Here is a 17386-nt window from a genome sequence, read left to right as displayed (position 1 = left end):
AGGAGCCTGAGAGTATGACCTTTTAAAGAAGACCTGCTCTGTGGTGAAGTAGGCAGTGAGGGGTTCTGTGACACAAAGTGAGGCAAGGACAGACATTGGGACAAGAGTAGGAAGACCTTGTCAGTCATGTGAGGAATCCCAAGTCATTGAAAGATTTTTAAAGGGAATGGAGCATGTTCACATGTGCTCTCAGAAGAGGTCACTGTGGCTGCAATGCAGAGTGGATGGAAGGGCAGACCAGAGAGACTCAACTGAAGTAGAAGACTGGGGAAATGCATGAGGAAAAATGGGAATGGGATGCGTGTTGGAGAGTGAGAATGAGCTGGGGAGAAGGATGAATCTGAATTTCTTGGTTTGTGCACTTGGCAGTAACTTTCACTGAGATGGAAAAGCTGGCAGAGGTCATATTGGAGGTAAAGGTCATGAGTACAGTTTGGGACATGTTGATAAAATGAATGCAAAGTGCCTGACATTATTATTAGCTCTTTAACATAATTATCCTGTTAATATCTGTTTAACAAGCCCCAGTCTTTCTTCCAGGTCTAGTTCAGGAGGAACAAGCCCAGCTCCTCCAAGTAGAGTGTGTCTTCCCTCCCGAGTATTTTATGAGATGTAAAACACATTACTCATCAGTTCACTAGGAGATTCTGATTGCCTCTGCCTGCCTCACTGTGTGCCTAGCACAGAATAGATCTCTCATAATGTTAGTAGATGGGTTAACATGACGAGTGCTTCTCTCCATGGTCTTGCTCTCTTTGGTTTCATCGTGAAAGTGTTGAAAGCAGCCAACTGTCCTTCCTCCTGATCTCAGGACTCCCAGGGCGCTGTGAGGCCTGCTGTGGCAGAGCTGCCCGCCCGAATCTGGAGCAGGCGAGGTTCAGCCTCAGGGCAGATTGAAATCCAGTGTATTCTGTGCTTCCCCTGTGGCTCCCAGAGGTAATCATCTTGCCATGGAGAGTTATGTCCTGGAGGAGACAGGCATCTTTTGCATTTTTCCGGAAGGCAATCAGAGGTCTTTTCCCTTCCCAGGGAGGCAAGCTCCAGACACCTGCTTCAGAATCTACAGAAGACCTTCCAGGCTGGGAAGGAGACCTAGAAATATCAGCCAGAGGCCTCGTTTCTGCATCTGTGAAAATTGAAGGTGTTGGAGCACCTTGGGGTACTTAATGGCAAATGTAGTGTCTTGAAGCTTCCTTCAGAAGTGTCATTAGGCCTCATTGGGTGTCAAGGGAGCCTCAACAGGTCAAACCTGGAGCCCTGTTGTTGAACCTCTTCTAGAAGTCACACCACTGGCATCACTATCACCATCAGGAGTTAAAATATGTGAGGCTCCCAGCTGGTGTGGTTCACTTGGTTGAGCAACCCAAAGGTTACCGGTTCCATTCTGGTCAGGGCACATGCTTCGGTTCGGGTTTAATCCCCGATGGGGAGTACAGAAGGCAACTGATAGATGTTTCACTCTCACATTGATGTTTCTCTCTCTCTCTCAGCTTCCTCTCTCTAAGTATGTCCTTGGGTGAGGATTGAAAAAAAAAAGAAGAACTTATGTGGGATTTATGATGTGTCAACAAGTGTCCTATGGGTTCTGTATATGGCATCTTATTTGACCTTCACAATAACCCAATGAAGCAGCTGCTATTTAGACCTCCTCCTGTCTGGTTGTGACACGTTTCTGAGTCCCAGCCTCATTTGCTTATTTATTTATTTATTTATTTATTTATTTATTTATTTATATTATTTCACCACTACCCATACGCCTGCTGCAGTCACTTTTATAACCAGCTGATCCTCATGCCAGCAAATGAATCTGATAGATCCCAGGTCATATCCTCACACATCCCTGCTACAAAGGAGTCTGGGAAGGTCCATTTCTTGCTTCCCCATGGCAGAAGGGAGGGAGTGGAGGAGGGGCTGTTCATAGATGGTGGGCAGCCACAAGACATGAGAAATATCCACTGTAGGGTCCATATGTTAGTTTTTAAGGCAAAAAGTTTAAAAATTGCTGGTGTAGATGATCTCTAAGTTCCTTATCATGCTAACATCATTATTATCATAAACTAGTTTAATGAGTTATTTTCAAAAAATCTTTATTGTCAAGAGTATTACAGAGGTCTCCCTTTTTTTCCCCATTGCCCCCCTCCACCCTGTTCTCACCCTGCCCCAGGCTTTTACTACCCTATTTTTTGTGTCCTTAGGTAATGAATATATGCATATAAGTTTTTTAGTTGCCTCTTCTGACCCCCTCTCCTCACTTCCTGATGGGATTCATCTGTCTATTCCATGTTTCCATGCCTCTGGTTCTATTTTATTCATCAGTTTATTTTGTTCATTAGATTTCTTGTTCATTTATTTTAATTTTATTTATGTATTTAAAAAATATTATTATTTCGTTCAGAGAGGAAGGGAGAGGGAGAGAGAGAAACATCAACGATGAGAGAATCATTGATTGGCTGCCTCCTGCATGCCCCCTACTGGGGATTGAGCCTGCAACCTGGGCATGTGCCCTTGACCAGAATCAAAACCGGGACCCTCCAGTTTGTAGGCCGATGCTCTATCCACTGAGCCCAACCAGCTAGGGCAAATTATTTCAATTTTTAGATTCAATTGTTGGTAGATATGTATTTATTGCCATTTTATTGTTCATATATTTATCTCTTTTCTCTCCTCCTCTTCCTTCTCCTCCTCCTTCCTGCTCCTCTTCTTTTTTCTTCTTTTCTTCCTTCTCCTTCTTCTTTTTCCTAAAGAAGACCCTTCAACATTTCATGTAATACTGGTTTGACGGTGATGAGCTCCTTTAGCTTTTTCCTGCCTGTGAAGCTCTTTATCTGACCTTCAATTCGAAATGATAGCTTTGCTGGGTAGAGTAATCTTGGTTGTAGGTCTTTGCTATTCACCACTTTGAATACTTCTTGCCACTCCCTTTAGCTTGCAAAGTTTCTGTTGAGAAATCAGCTGATAGTCTTATGGGTGCTTCCTAGTGAGTAACTAGCTGTTTTTCTCTTGCTGCTTTTAAGATTCACTCTTTGTCTTTAACCTTTGGCATTTTAATTATGTTGGGTTTTGGTGTGGGCCTCTGCACTTCCTGGACTTATAAGTGTATTTCTTTCACCAAGTAGGGGAAGTTTTCTGTCATTATTTCTTCAAATAGGTTTTCAATATACTGCTCTCACTCTTCTCCTTCTGGCACCTCCATGATGCAAATGTTGGTACGTTTGAAGTTGTCCCAGATGCTCCTTACACTATCTTCAGATTATTTATTTTTTATTATTTTGCTCTTCTGGTTGGGTGTTTTTAGCTTCCCCATAATCCAAATCACTGATTTAATTCTTGGAATCCTCTATTCTACTGTTGATTCCCTGTCAGTGAGTCTTAATTTCAGTTAATGTATCCTCCATTTCTGACTGGTACATTTTTATGTCTTTGATGTTCTCACTAATTTCCTTGAAATTCTTACTAAAATCCTTGAAATTATCACTAAGTCCCTTGAAACTCTCATTAAGATCCTTGAGCATCCTTATAAGCATTGTTTTGAACTATGTATCTAGTAGATTACTTGCTTCCATTTCACTTAAGTTTTTTCTGGATATTTCTTCTGTTCTTTCATTTGTGACATGTTTCTTGTCTCCGCATTTTGGTTGCTTCCTTGTATTTGTTTCTATGTATTAGATAGAGCTGCTATTCTCCTGGAATTGGTAGAATGACCTGTGTAGTAGGTGTCCTGTAGGGCCCAGTGGTTCAGCATCCCCCATCACCTGAGCTGGGCACTCTAGGTGTTCTGCTTTGTGAGCTGTGTGTACTGTCTTGCTGTAGTTGAGCCTTGATTGCTGTTAGCATCTCTGGGAGGAATTGACCTCCAGGCCAATTGGCTGTGAGTTCCAGCTTTGACTACAGTGGAAGAGATGCCATACAGGAGACACTCCTATGGAGCAGGACTTGCTTCCGTCGGGCTTTGGTGCTCTGAGTCTGTCCCTTGAGTGTATTGCTCATGGATGTGTAAGGTTGTAATCTGGCATGGTCTGAAGCTGTCCGTTGGGTACACAGGCCCTGGGGCCCCTCTGGAGGTACAAAGTCAGCCACTGCCTTTGCCCTGCCTGAGGCCACCTAGCCAGAGATACAGAGTGATCTGCAGATGGCTGCTACTTGTATTGGGTTTAAAAGTACCCAGAAGAGGCCAAGCTGTGAAGCAAGGCAGGCTGCTGCCAGTGCCAGACATGGGGCATCTTATTGAGTGGTATGGGGCTTGCTGACAACAGCTGCTGCTTGCTTGAGAGATTTTAAGAAAGTCTGAAGCCTGAGCCAGGACAGGCCATTCATATGGAAAAGACTCTGCAGACCCTTGGGTGGGGCTGCAAATTGGGTAGGGTTGGAAATTGGGTGGGGCAGGGTCTCAGGGAATCACCAGGGTAGAGTGAACAGTGTGAGCCAGGGTGATGGAAACTCAGATATAGTGCCTGTCAGTCAGCTCTTCAGCAGGGGAGGCCTCAGCATAGGAACAGTGACCCTTCTAGCACTTTTGTCTAGGAGAAAGTTGTCTTGGCGTTCTTGTCCTGATGCCAATTTAGTTACTCCCCATATGTCCTTGGATCCTTTCAAGCTGCTGCCCCAGCACTGGAGCTTAGAGGAAGTGAGTTTGAGTAATTCTGTGTGCCAGCCCTTTAAGAGGAACTGCCTGGGTCTCCAACAGCCTCCATGTCACTTGGCTACAATCCCAGCTTGTGTTTATAGCCCAAAGTTATAGGGAGATTTCATCACAGCACTAGAATCCTGGGCTGAGGGGACAGGCTATTCATATGGAAAAGGGGCTGGGAGCCTTTGCTCCTCATGGGAGGCCTCTGCAGCCAAGATATCCTCCTGATTAAAAACACACCACACATGGGTGTTGGAACAGCCGGTTTCACGCCTCTACCCTTCCTTTCATTACTGGTGTGCTTCTTTAAATCTCTAGTTGTAGGACTTCCATTCAGCCAGAGTTCAGGCGGTCCTGAATGATGGTTGTTCTGTATTTTAGTTGCAATTTTGATGTGGTTGTGAGAGGCAGCGAGTCCTGGCATTTACCTAGGCTGCCAACTTGGTTTTCTCTCTCACTTTCATGAGTTCTTAACCCATAATATGAAGGTGCTAGATATGAGATTTACATGCATTATCTCATGCACTCTCTGTGATCCTAGTAAATAGATTCTATTATTATCCTGCCTCTCTGTGCCTTGGTTTCATTACCTGTAAGACAATTGCAACTATATCCATAAGGTTTTTGTTTTCCTCAGGGATAAGGGAACATGTTGGGGTCCAATCCCAGCAGGCCCAGGGGTCCCCAAAGGTGTGGATGGAGTCGGAGAAGAAGGAATGACACGGAGACAGCCTTCAGTTGATCAGCAGCCTAGCCAGGATCTCTAGCCAGGATCTCCAGCCAAGTTCTGGTCCCATAAGGTTTTGTGAGTGTTAAATGGTTTGATATATGGCAGTGCGCTTGGTGGTGAGTAAACACTAAATAATGACATTATATTCACCACCACCCTGACCAATATCCCTCCAAAGCTAATTTGTATCCCCAAATGTTTTGTGGAGTTCAGGGGATGAACTGCCTCCCTCCTCAAGCTTCCACAGAGTAGACGGGCTGAGGCCCTGGGTTCTGTTTCCCTGAGATCTTTATCACCTTCCCATCCTGGCCTGGGCTGAACAGCTGTCAGAGAAACCTTGGGGCAGGCCCAGAGACTCAGCCTGATGCTTGATCCTGGGTGGACCAACAAGTCAGAGTAAGACCTCAGCAACCCATATGGAGAGAAAGGGCCGAGAGAATGTGGGGGTGTGACTGGACACCAGGTGACTCAGAGGGCTCACTATCCAATCAGAGTCTCCCAGCCAGATATTTAAATGTGCAGGGAGGGCAGAGACACAGCCCAGGGAGAGACCAGCTGGAGCCTGAGGTCAGGTTCCACCGGAAGCTCCACTCCAGCTTTGCTGATCTGTCTGAAGACCTCTGAGCCCACAGTGTTTCCATCTTAGAGGTGGGAAGGTGGGTGACTGGGTTTCCAGGGTCTCTCTATTCTGATCATCACTGGTGTTCATTTATAATGGGAGTCTGACCTCACTCTGAGGGCCTGTTGTGTGGGCCACCCACAGGGCTGGGAAGTTTTGGCTGAGTGGGTCGTGGTAGCCATGGTTTGGAGGGACAGCTTCACAGGTTCTTCACCTTCTGCTCTTCCCAAAGGGATTTACCTGAAGCCGAAGACAACACAGGTCTTGGTCCCCTGTGCTGGGCCTGAAGAAGCAGGTGATGATCGGCACCAGGTGAGTCTGGGGGTGGAGTGGGGCCCATGGGTGCAGCCCCAACTGCTGAAACAGAAGGACTGAGGCTGTAGGTGGCCCTCACTTAATTCTCTGGGATGGGTGGCCAGTTGCAAGTGCAGTGGCTGCTTTAGGCAACGCAGGTGCCAGTCCCAGCTCAGCTACTGACCACGTGGTGACTTAGGCAAGTCCTTTCCTCTCTCTGGGTCACTTGTCCACATGTGTAAAGTGGAATGTTGGGCTAGATGACCCCCTGGCTCCCAGCTAGCCCTATAATCTAAAGCTCCTGGACTCTGCACTTATCTTTTCTGTGGGTCACATTTCTCATCTGTGAATGGGAACATGTGTGTGCAGGAGCCTGGAAGAGGATGCCAACTACCTATGGTAGGTGCATGTTTTGTGTATCTTTTCAAAAATATGTTTTTATTGATTTTAGAGAGAGGAAGGGAGAGAGATAGAAACATCAATGATGTGAGAGAGTGATCGACCTTTAGCCTCCTGCACACCTCCAAAGGAGATCAAACCCGCAAATTAAGCATGTGCCCTGATGTGGTATCAAGCCCTGATCCCCTGGTTCATGGGTCAATACTCAACCACTGAGCAACTCCAACCTGGCAATTTTGTGCAACTTGTTTGGTTTCATACTAGGTCCCTGAAGCAGGCTGGGCCTGGCCAGTGGTCCATCCACAGATGGGAAAGTTCATGAGGGATTCATGGAGCTCTATGTGGCTGCATGGGAGGGCCAAGGACTTACTGGCCCAGGAACTCTGGCTCCACGGGCCAGCAGGGTGCTGGGAGGAGGAGGGAGGAGTGTCCTCAGAGCAAGGCCTTTCCAGGATGCTGGGAGTGTCCCTGGCAGAGGGCTCTGATGGACAGTCAGGGATGAGCACAACCCTCACCGACTCGAAGGAGAATGAAGGACGCTCTGGAAGCTCGTTGATGAAGGATATCATCCCCCTGGGGCCTGAGGAATCTGCCATGGAGGTGGTCTTGAAGAAGATCGGGGAGCTCTCTGATTCGGTGAGGGGAGAGGAGGGAGGGGGGAGGGTGGTTCTCAGTCCCTACTTAGGTGGGGACAAAATAAGACTTTGTGTTTTATAAGTTAGTTTACTAGGTCTTACTGAATAGCTGTCTTCCCTGGTGGCATGGGATAGTTCTCCTGTCCCCTTCTAGTCCCCCGCCAGCTCCTGGGATTTCACCCTGTGCCAAGTGATCTGGGTGAGGGTTGGAGAGTCCAGGCCCCCATAAAGCATTAATGCCAGAGGTCTTGATCCAGCATCTAGAAGGGTTCAGGAATCTGGAGAAGGCACTGTGTGTAGATTATTCAAGAGTCCAGAGACGAAACATAATTTTGAAAGGCATTATGGGGAGTCAGAGAAGACTTAGCTAAAGGAACTAAGTTGTCCTTGTCTCAGGACCAGTTGCTATTTATTAACACAATTTATCTTAAGGCAAGTTGGAGATATACACATCAAAGGGTAGGGTTAGGTACAGAATCCATTGTCAGATTAGGGAAATTGCCTTTGGCTGTTCAGGTGTTTGGCCAGTAGGAGGCAATAACATGTAGATTGAGATGCCCTTACCTGCCTGGCAGCAAACAATCATTTAATGCATCCTTTTCAGGTTTGGGGAAATGCTCTCAGGTATCTCCAGATGATTCAGCCCTGCTGACATGCTGGAATTGGCTTCCAGCATTACCTAATAGCTGTGTTCCCCGGTGGCATGGGGTAGTTCTCCTGTCCCCTTCTAGTCCCCCACCAGCTCCTGGGATTTCACCCTGTGCCAAGCGATCCGGGTGAGGGTTGGAGAGTCCTGGCACCCATTTGGTCTATAAAGCTTGTTGCCCTCTTGTCTTCCTGTTGTAAGAGTTAGAAGGTCAAGGCTCAAATCCTACCATTGCCATGTAGTTGCTACTGAGCTTGACGGGAAGACTCACACTTTAGTGCACCTGACACCTGTATAATTTTGTTAACCAGTGTCACTCCAATAAGTTCAATAAACAGGAAACATTTTTAAAAAGAGAAAAGAGATTTTAGAGCCGCAGTTTCCTCTGTTCCTAACTGCGTAACAGCAGTACTTGCTGCATGGAGACCCTGTGAGGATTCACTGAAGTGACACAATGCCCAGCCTTTCTTGCCTCTCTCTCTGCCTTGGCAGGACCACCGAGACCCCTTCATGGTGGGCGACCTGGGTGTGTTGGCCAGCCGCCACCAGGCCTTCTGCCAGGCCCTGCCAAGGGTCTCGCCCTTCTATGCAGTGAAGTCTAACAGCAGCCCCTGGGTGCTGCGTGTCCTGGCAGCCCTGGGCACCGGCTTCGACTGTGCCAGCCAGGTGAGCTTGGGCCACAGCCAGTTTCCTCATTCATAGGCCTGACGGATCCTGGAGGAACAAGCCCAGTTGCCAGGTGTCTCAAAGTGGGGACAGCAGCCCATGAACAGTGGCTGACGTGTGTGGGGCCCAGTTTTTTCTGAAAGAATAAATGAATGAACTGGGTGTGGTGCACCCTCCACTGGTCTAGGTGACGAGGGCAGTCAGCCTGAGCTAAGGAGTGGAGGGAATACACACTTTAATCCCCAGACACCATTCTGTCCTGGCCCAGGGATTTCACTGGAGCCTCAGTTTGTTGGTCTTTAAAATGGGTTCAACTATATGTTCCTCAGAGCAATCTAGAAGCTTAAGTAACACAATATGTGCCCAGCGCTGTGCCAGATGCACAGTAGGGACTCAGTAGGGGACAGCCCCTCATGCCCGTGGTTCCTGTGCCCAAAAAGCAGGGCAGCAGGGAGGCAGCCTCTTACTCGGGCTTTGCCCATGGCAGGTGGAGCTGGAGCAGGTGCTGGGCCTGGGCGTGGCCCCCTCACGCATCATCTATGCCCACCCCTGCAAGCCTGTCTCCCACCTGCAGTATGCTGCCCGCCATGGGGTGCAGCTCCTGACCTTCGACAGTGAGGAGGAGCTGACCAAGGTGGCCCAGCACCACCCTGGGGCCAGGTGAGACCAGCAGGGCTGCAGGCAGGTGGGGACAGGGAGGAAGTTCTGGCAAACTGACTTGGGCCTCATCAAGGAGATGAAGGCTGTTCCATGGCGAGTATGAGACGTCCAAGCTGCAAAGAACAAGAATGTGGGTCGGGTGTCCCACTGCCCTCCCTGGTGCCCACTCTTGTCAAATAAAGATTCCCTGTGTCTGCAGAGGCGCTGGCAGAGCCTGGCATTAGGAGGTCTGGAGTCAGCAACCTCGTGGGAAAAGCACTCATAGGTTCAGGAAGACCAGGGCTCACATTTCTGACTTACTTGTTCCATCTGCGTGTTCCTGGGAAAGTTATTTAACGTCTCTGATTCTGTGACAGGAGGTCTGCTGAAGGGATGTTTATAATTTTATCTTTTTCCTGTTTTTTCTTGCCTGGGCAGAAGTCTCTAAGAAGTAGTGTAGCCCTAACTGGTTTGCCTCAGTGGATAGAGTGTCGGGTCTGTGCACTCAAGGGTCCTGGGTTAGATTCATGTCAAGGGCACATGCCCCAGTTGCAGGCTTGATCTCCAGTAAGGGGCATACAGGAGCAGCTGATCAATGCTTCTCTCTCTTCATTGGTGTTTCTATCTCTCTCTTCCTCTCCCCTCCTTTCTGAAATCAATAAAAATATATTTTAAAAAATTTAAAAAGTAGTGTGTTCCCTCCCTGAACCTCCATGGCTGGACAGTCCTGAAGACCCAGGAGTTTGGGTGGGGGCAGCAAGCATTCAGGCTTGGGGTTCATGTGTCTAAGAATGCCTGTCACCTCACACCCCCTCCCAGGCTGGTCCTTCGACTGTGGACCGAGTACAGCCAGAACCTCATCCTCATGATCTCCAAGTTTGGGGCCAGCCTGGAGCTGTGTGGACACTTGCTCAAGTCCGCCCGAGACCTAGGCCTGGCTGTGGTGGGAGCCAGGTAAGAGCACGGAGTTTCTCTCTTGTGAGGCAGGGCCCCTGGTCCCCACGCCTGTCTACAGCCTCTGACTCCCTGGGTGCCCTCGGGTCAGCGTGGCCCCTCTGGGCCTCCAGTGGCTCCCTGTGGTCCTCAGAAGAGGAGGTGGGTGTCAGCTGCTGGGAGGGTGGGGCAGGCAAGGCACTGGCCTTGGGTGTAAAATTTAACGGGGTGCCGAAAACTTTGTACTCCAGATAAATAATGTTTAATACAGTATTTAAAAAATTAATGCAGAAAAAAATCCATGATGAGAGAATATGAAATTTTAAATCAAGACAGGATTGGCATCTGATTTTTCTTTTCCTTATGGGTCCAATTACTGTTAACTAATCTTGTCTTTAAAGTTTTTGTATTTTTTTTATTGCTTAAAATATTACAAAGTGTAGTACATTTGTCTCCTTTTTTTCCTCCTTGACCTTCCTAACGTTTTTGTATTTTATTCATCATGGATATTTTTGCATCAGCAAGTTTGATCACCTGATGGGGTGTGTACAGGATGCAACCAATTGAGGTCTCTCTCTCACTCGCTCTTCCTCTCTCTCTATAGATGAGAAGCCAGGTGCACAAAATTTGTGCACTAGAGGAGGGGGTGTCCCTCAGCCCAACTGCACCCTCTTCAATCTGGGACCCCTCGGGGAATTCTGACTGCCTATGGGATCAGGCCTAAACTGGCAGTCAGACATCCCTCTCACAATCTGTAACTGCTGGCTCCCAACTGCTCCCTGTGTGCCTGATTATCCCCTAACTTCTCCCCTGCCAGCCTGGTCACACCCAACTGCCTCCCTCTCGGGTTGGTCGCCCCCAACTGCCCTCCCCTGCCAGCCCTGTCTCCCCCAACTGCCCTCCCCTGCCGGCCTGATCACCAACAACTGCCCTCCCCTGCCGGCCTGATCACCAACAACTGCCCTCCCCTGCTGGCCATCTTGTGGTGGTCATCTTGTGATGACATGGGCATGGCCATCTTATGACCACATGGGGGGCCGCCATTGTGTGGGAGGGCATGATGGTCAATTTTCATATTACCTCTTTATTATACACAATAGTGCATGAAGGATACTTACGTTGATTGCTCAGTGCTTTGGTGCCCCCTTGAATGTTGAACCTGAGGAGCATCCTCCCTCACCTCACCCCACCTGCCCCTGATTGGGTCCTCTGCGCCCCCTGGTAGATGGTTTGAGATTTGGGGTTCAGATCACTTGCATTCCAAGGAGGAGGAGAAGAGGAGCCCCTGCTGCGAAGCTTTGGGAGGGGTAGCTAAGAGAGGTGACTGTCCCACAACCACGAGAGCCCCAGCTCACGGACTGTCATGTGGTGTGTGTCTCTGGGACCCCCATGGGCACAGCCAAGGCTGTGGTTCCTGTGAGTGCCCACAGCTCCATGTAGTCATGTGTGTCCCCATGTCTGTGTCCGTGATGGTTCACATTGTGCCTGTGTGGCTCTTTCTGAATGTGTATCTCCTCCTGCTGACCCTTGTGTTTCCTCGTGTGTTTCTGCACCTGTCACTCCACCTGTGCTCAGCTTCCACGTGGGCGCAGGCTGCCAGAATCCCGACCGCTTCGCACAGCTCATCGCCGACAGCCGGCGCGTGTTCGAGATGGGCCGTGGGGTCGGGCATGACATGAGCCTCCTGGACATTGGAGGGGGTTTCCCCGGAGTGGAGGGCTCTGAGCCGGAGTTTGAGGAGGTAAGAGGGGAGGAGGCGAGGGCGCCTGGGGCCCCAGCCTGGGTTTATATCACAGAGTGTGTGTGTGTGTACAGGGAGCTCTTGAACCTCAGTCATGTGCCTGCATGTAGCTGGGCTTTGTGTTGGTTGAGAGGTCTCTGACGCTACATGCGTGGCATGTGCACATATACAAGTGTGTGTGTGTGTGTGTGTGTGTGTGTGTGTGTGTGTGTTTGCATGGGAACATGCGGTTCTGTACCTTCTATAGATGTGTTGGTTCCTACCCCTGGTAAGGCTACAGTCAGATAGAGGTTTCCTTACTGTATCCCCCACACCCAGGGGACAGTTTCCCTTTGCTGATCACGGACTGATTTCAATGTTTCCAAGTCAGATCTCATGGTGCTGCAGCCTGGTCACTAGGCTTGTGCCCTCGGGCACTTCTCCCCTCTGGGCCACAGTCTTGACCTGTTTCCTCCCCTGCACAAGGGGATGCTGACACCTTCCCACAGAGCTGTCAGGGGGATGAAGAGAGAAGACGCAGGGAAAGACCCGCACAGGGACTGGCCTCACAGGGCTCGGGTCTGTCCCCACAGATGGCGAGAGTGATCAATGCTGCCCTGGCCCAGGACTTCCCCGAGGGGACCGGCATGGAAGTCATAGCGGAGCCAGGCCGCTTCTACGCGGCACCTGTCTGCGTGGCCGCTGTCAACATCATCGCCAAGAAGGCTGTGCTGCAGCCTGGTGGGTGGGCCCCGACTGGGCAGGGAGCGCTCTGTCCAGGGGTCCCCAGGCCTTGGGGGCAGGAGGGGCAGAGGGTCTGAGTTCCACCCTGGTTCCTCATTCGGGGGAACATGCTTTGATGTAGCTGCAGGATAGAGCCTGTCAGTAACGTTACTGTGTTGTTCTCAGAGAGGCTGGAGGGAGGCACTGAGGGTCTTTATTCTTCCTGTGTCTGGGGGGGAAGTCTGAGAGCACAGCTCATGGGCCACATCCCCCCCTGCTGGTATGCACCTTACTGTTTCCAAGCAAGCATTTTCTAACAGGGGTGGAGTTTTAGAACCCAAGTTCTAGTGAGTACATAGTATATCTATAACAAACAAATGAGGAAATATTGTCGGTACCATGGCCGGGGGGTTAAGGGTGACATTTGTAGGGTAACAGTAAATGATATTGAGTCAACCATCTCAGGAGAGTTATTGATTGTTTGTTATTTGGGGAAGGGGTTGGGTGGGGTTGCTGTCCTCACAAAGGGAGCTAAGTGGAAACTGAAGTGCACGTTGAGCTTGATGAGACTCACCCTCTGGGTTAGTGCCCCTTACTCTGAAATGTTATGACTACCATATAACTATTTCTAAATAACTTTTATTTTATTTTTAAAATATACTTTTATTGATTTCAGAGAGGGAAAGAGAGACAGAAACATCAATGATGAGGGAGAATCCCTGACTGGCTGACCCCTGCACATCCCACACTGGGGATTGAGCCCGCAACTCAGGCAGGGTGCCCTGACCGGGAATCGAACCATGACCTCCTGGTCATAGGTTCATGCTCAGCCACTGAGCTACACTAGCCAGAATCTAAGTCATTTTAATGTTTCCTTATCCTTTGGACAAATGCCCTACCCACACCTTTGTAACCCTAAAGGCACAGGGGTCCACTAATTTCATTTCCTCACAAAGTGTCTCATTAGAGAATGTTGTGATTTGGGGCATATGATTTCAGCCACCATTTAACAAAAGCCTGAGTTATGCATATTATGGCTTATCATTGTTGTCTTCACAATCGCATGAGCTGCCAGTGGTTAAGGATCTATTATGTGAGCAATTACTGTTTTACCTCATTTCTGCTCAGCCCTCCTGTGAGGCAGTTTGGGGCCATTCCCATTTTGCAGGCAGAGATCTGGAGGCTCAGAGAGAGGGAGTGACTGTCCAAGGTTGCACAGCTAGCTCATGCACAGCGGCGCCAGGTCTGTCCGACCGAGAGCCTGTTGCCCTTGTGTTTGCAGACATGGCAGCCGAGCGGAGCGCCCAGCCTCAGGGCTGCCATGACTAACCCATGACCAACTGGCTTAGGGACAAGTGGGCCTGTGGGCACAGGAGGAAGGATCAGTGCTGGCAGCTGAAAGAGAGCGGGGACAGGAGGACTCACTCCAGGGAGAAGATGGTTGTGGTGGTGGTGGTGGGGGACCCAGGGAGAGGAAAGCAATAATCAGAAAGATCTGGGCATCTAAATGTTCAAAGGGTATGGAATGGCCCCAGTGCCCACAGAAACCAGTTGGAAAGATTAAGGAAATCAATGTCTAAGGTTGGACTAGGAGTGGTTGTTCAGAAACTGGTTGGTAGTAGTTCATGTCCTAGGGTCTGGGGCTGTAGGTGAGCATCAGCTCAATGTACATCGGAGTGTGATGGAGCTGGGGAGAAGCCGCCACGTGCTCAGTGAGGCATCAACAGAGGCAGAGCATTTAGAGGGAAGGAGGTGACAATTACGCTGCTCTCTGACTGTGAGAGCCGGCACTGACAGGGGCACTAATCCCAGCCCGGCCCCATTCTCCTGTGTAACTTCTGGCAAGACTCAGTGTCCTCAAATGTACAGTAGTGTTCATTGTCCCTACTCAGAGTGTCGTTAGGAGGATGAAATGATTTAATATGTGCACACAGGTTGGAACAATGCCCGGGTTGCTTGTACAATCATTGTTAGTGGCAGTAGCAGCCGCAGCACTCTGATGTGGTGCAGGTGGGGCAGAGGAGCCATGGGAGCCCAGAGAACAGGCCCAAATATTGCAGGAGACCCGGGGAGGCTCCTGAAGCAGGACACAAGGGTTATCCAGTGCTGGGCAGAGGGTCTGGGCCGGTCCTGAGGGTGCGGGACTCAGTGTTGACCGTCAGTGGTGAGACTTGGCTGAGCACCGTCCTGTCCTCTCCCCTTTCTCAGGAGGCCACCGGAAACTGTTGTACTATCTCAACGAGGGCCACTATGGCACCTTTCGCTCCTTCCTCAGGGATCATGTCCCCAGGATGCCAATTGTGGTGAAGGTAAGGGGACCCTTGTGTGGCTCTGGCACCTCCCAGACCTGATAGCAGTGAGGTCAGCCCCTTTCCCTGTGAGGCAGGGATCCCTCTGCGAGGTGCAAGGGGTCAGGGTCTTAGACTACACATGGCTTTGTAGATTGTCATCCCATGTGCATGTACAAGGATGTGTACAGGCAAGCCTGTTTGTATTTGCATGCGCACTTCTGTGTGTGTGCACTTTTGTGTGTGAGCATGCTGACTGACACCTGTGCAGGTAGGTGGGTGGATGGGTATATGGTTCTGTGTGGGTGTGTGCGCACATAGGTTTGCCTCTGGGTTTCTATGTGATCTCTCTGTATGCATTGTGTGTGTGTGTGTGTGTGTGTGTGTGTGTGTGTGAGTGTGTGACCAGAATCCTTGAATTCTGGAGATGCAGGAATCCTAGGAAATGGAGGTTCTTCAACTTGCTTCACAGTAGACTCATCTGGGAAGCTTCCAAGGACCCTGATGCCGAGGCGAAGGCCCAGGCGATTGAAATCAGGTCTCTCCTGGGTTGGGACATGGCATCAATCCTTTGTTAAACCTCCTCCAATGTGATTCCAATAGCAGCTGAGTTTCACCCAGTATTTTGAGTGACTATTGACTAAAATCTTTTGCTTTTATAGATGGGAAACGGAGGCCCCATGTATGTCAAGCCTTGAGAATTAGCAAGGCTAGGATGTGTCACTTGAGCGAATATAAGCTCCATGAGGGCCAGGTCAAGAGCAGTGCCTGGCACATAGGGACTGGTGGGTGTGAGTGACTGCCAGTGTCCTTGCTGGTGCCTGGGGGTGCTCTGCTGGCTTAGGGCATGGGCTGGGAGGGTGGGTTGGGGGCAGGAGCTCTTCCTTCTCTGATTCCCCACCCCTGTGTCCCTGCAGGAGCTCTGCTCAAAGCCGCCCCTCTTCCCCTGCATCCTTTATGGTCCCACGTGCACTGCCTTTGACACGTTCTACAATGAGGAGGTGCAGCTGCCTGAGCTGGACGTGGGTGACTGGCTCATCTTCCCCTCCATGGGCGCCTACAGTTCAGTCCTGAGCACCACCTTCAATGGCTTCCAACCTGCGTCCATCTGCTACATGATGGGACCTGAGCTCAGGTATCTGGGTGGGACAAGATGGGGGCTCTCAGGGGGATCTGAGGTGGCTGATCTTTGGTGTGTCAGGCCCATGAAATACTGTACTCTCCCCACTGCCCCAGCAAAAGTTTTACTGATCTTTGACACTGTCCAGGGGGTTGACTCTGTTACCGCTCCTAGCAGGAGTGGACATGAGAGCTCTCCAGTGTCCAAGGCAAGGTATGAACATGCCTTGTGGGCAGAAGCAGGCAGCACTATGGCCCCAGCTGACCCTAGTCTGTGGCCAAACCCCCACTCTACTCTGATCTTTTTTGTCTGTTCTGGTTTTTGTCTTACTCTGGTTTTCTCATCAAATGTTCCTTTCCTACCAGCCTCAGGCTCCCTCACAGGCTCTGCCCAAAGGCCCCTGTCTGCCCAACCTAGGGTTCTCTCCCAGGGGTGGTGGAGAGGGCTCTGGAACATCCCTTTACTGGTACAACCTTTCCACAGGAGCCTGCTGGAGACAGCGCCTTAAGCTGGGACATGGCAGCTTGGAGCGGCTCCAGACACCTCGGTGTGTCCACGTGGGACAGCTTGGGGGTGGAGGTGGAGGTGGAGGTGAGGGTGCGATAGGGGATGGGGAAGAATAACACAGGGAAGCAGAGGTTTGGGTGGCTTTTAAATGATAAGGCAACTTTTCAGGTTCAAAACTGTGAACTCTAGGCTAGTTCCTCTTCCTGCTCTTAACACCTTAGGCCCGGGAATTGGGTTGGCTGAGAAACTGGTGTTATTACAACACCCACCCCCCCTGAAGGCCATATCCTGGAATGGCCACTACCTTTCAATCAGTTAATGAGCCTGCATTGTTCCTGAATGGTTTACGTGACCTATGTGCCCCCCAGCTCTAGTGGTGAAAACACTGGCTCTGGAGTCAGACAGGCCTGGACTGAATCCAGGCTCCACCACAAATGGGCAGTGTGCGCAGAGCCCCAGTCTCTCCATCTGTGGAGTGAGGATGATATGAGTACCCTCCTCGAAAGGTTGTTGAGGGGATTAAGTCACCTAATGCTAGTCTTCTTTCAAGGTCCGTCCCTTCATGTCAAGGGCCTGACCCTGGCTGGTCCTGATCCGGGGCCCTTCCTGCTCAGAGGCCACTCCCATCTTCAGGGAGCAGGCACAGCATCTGGCCACACAGCTAATGGGCCAGCCACATGGTGTGTCTGATCTGTCCTTAACCTTAAGAAACCCCCACGTTGGGAGGTTGGATGGACAAGGTGTGGATACAGCCAACTCCAATGTAGGGCAGAAGCTAGTGTGTATCTCCCAGGCTACTCTCTAAAACTTTAAAAACAATATTAAGAAGTTCTGAGCTCT

The 17386-nt window shown here is 50.1% G+C and overlaps 1 protein-coding gene across 3 annotated transcripts; it reads left to right on the top strand.

Moving 5' to 3' along the window:
* Positions 1–5901: 5901 nt before the first annotated feature.
* LOC102438571 (antizyme inhibitor 2-like) lies at positions 5902–16597 on the top strand. 3 transcript variants are annotated; one of them, XM_023744246.1, is made up of 11 exons: positions 5902–6013; positions 6209–6288; positions 7122–7305; positions 8443–8616; positions 9104–9276; positions 10075–10209; positions 11764–11929; positions 12502–12649; positions 14840–14940; positions 15837–16054; positions 16523–16597. In XM_023744246.1, the coding sequence occupies exons 2-11, from the start codon at positions 6275–6277 to the stop codon at positions 16545–16547; spliced, it is 1338 nt and encodes a 445-aa protein (XP_023600014.1). In that variant the 5' UTR covers positions 5902–6013; positions 6209–6274; the 3' UTR covers positions 16548–16597. The 3 variants fall into 3 exon arrangements, with proteins under 3 accessions (XP_023600014.1, XP_023600016.1, XP_023600015.1); XM_023744247.1 differs by having other exon boundaries at positions 5909–6005; XM_023744248.1 differs by lacking the exons at positions 12502–12649; positions 14840–14940.
* Positions 16598–17386: the final 789 nt, after the last annotated feature.

The sequence above is a fragment of the Myotis lucifugus genome, unplaced genomic scaffold (genome assembly GCF_000147115.1).
Source record: "Myotis lucifugus unplaced genomic scaffold, Myoluc2.0 scaffold_438, whole genome shotgun sequence".
Lineage (NCBI taxonomy): Eukaryota > Metazoa > Chordata > Mammalia > Chiroptera > Vespertilionidae > Myotis > Myotis lucifugus.
Note: the sequence above shows the minus strand (reverse complement) of the source record. Positions and strands in the feature narration are given on the sequence as shown.

Excerpts from the sequence above, each read along its gene's own strand:
- LOC102438571 (XM_023744246.1), top strand. Across the intron at positions 12,650-14,839 it reads GAAGGCTGTGCTGCAGCCTG|GAGGCCACCGGAAACTGTTG; the intron begins GTGGGTGGGCCC and ends CCCCTTTCTCAG. Across the intron at positions 16,055-16,522 it reads ATGATGGGACCTGAGCTCAG|GAGCCTGCTGGAGACAGCGC; the intron begins GTATCTGGGTGG and ends ACCTTTCCACAG.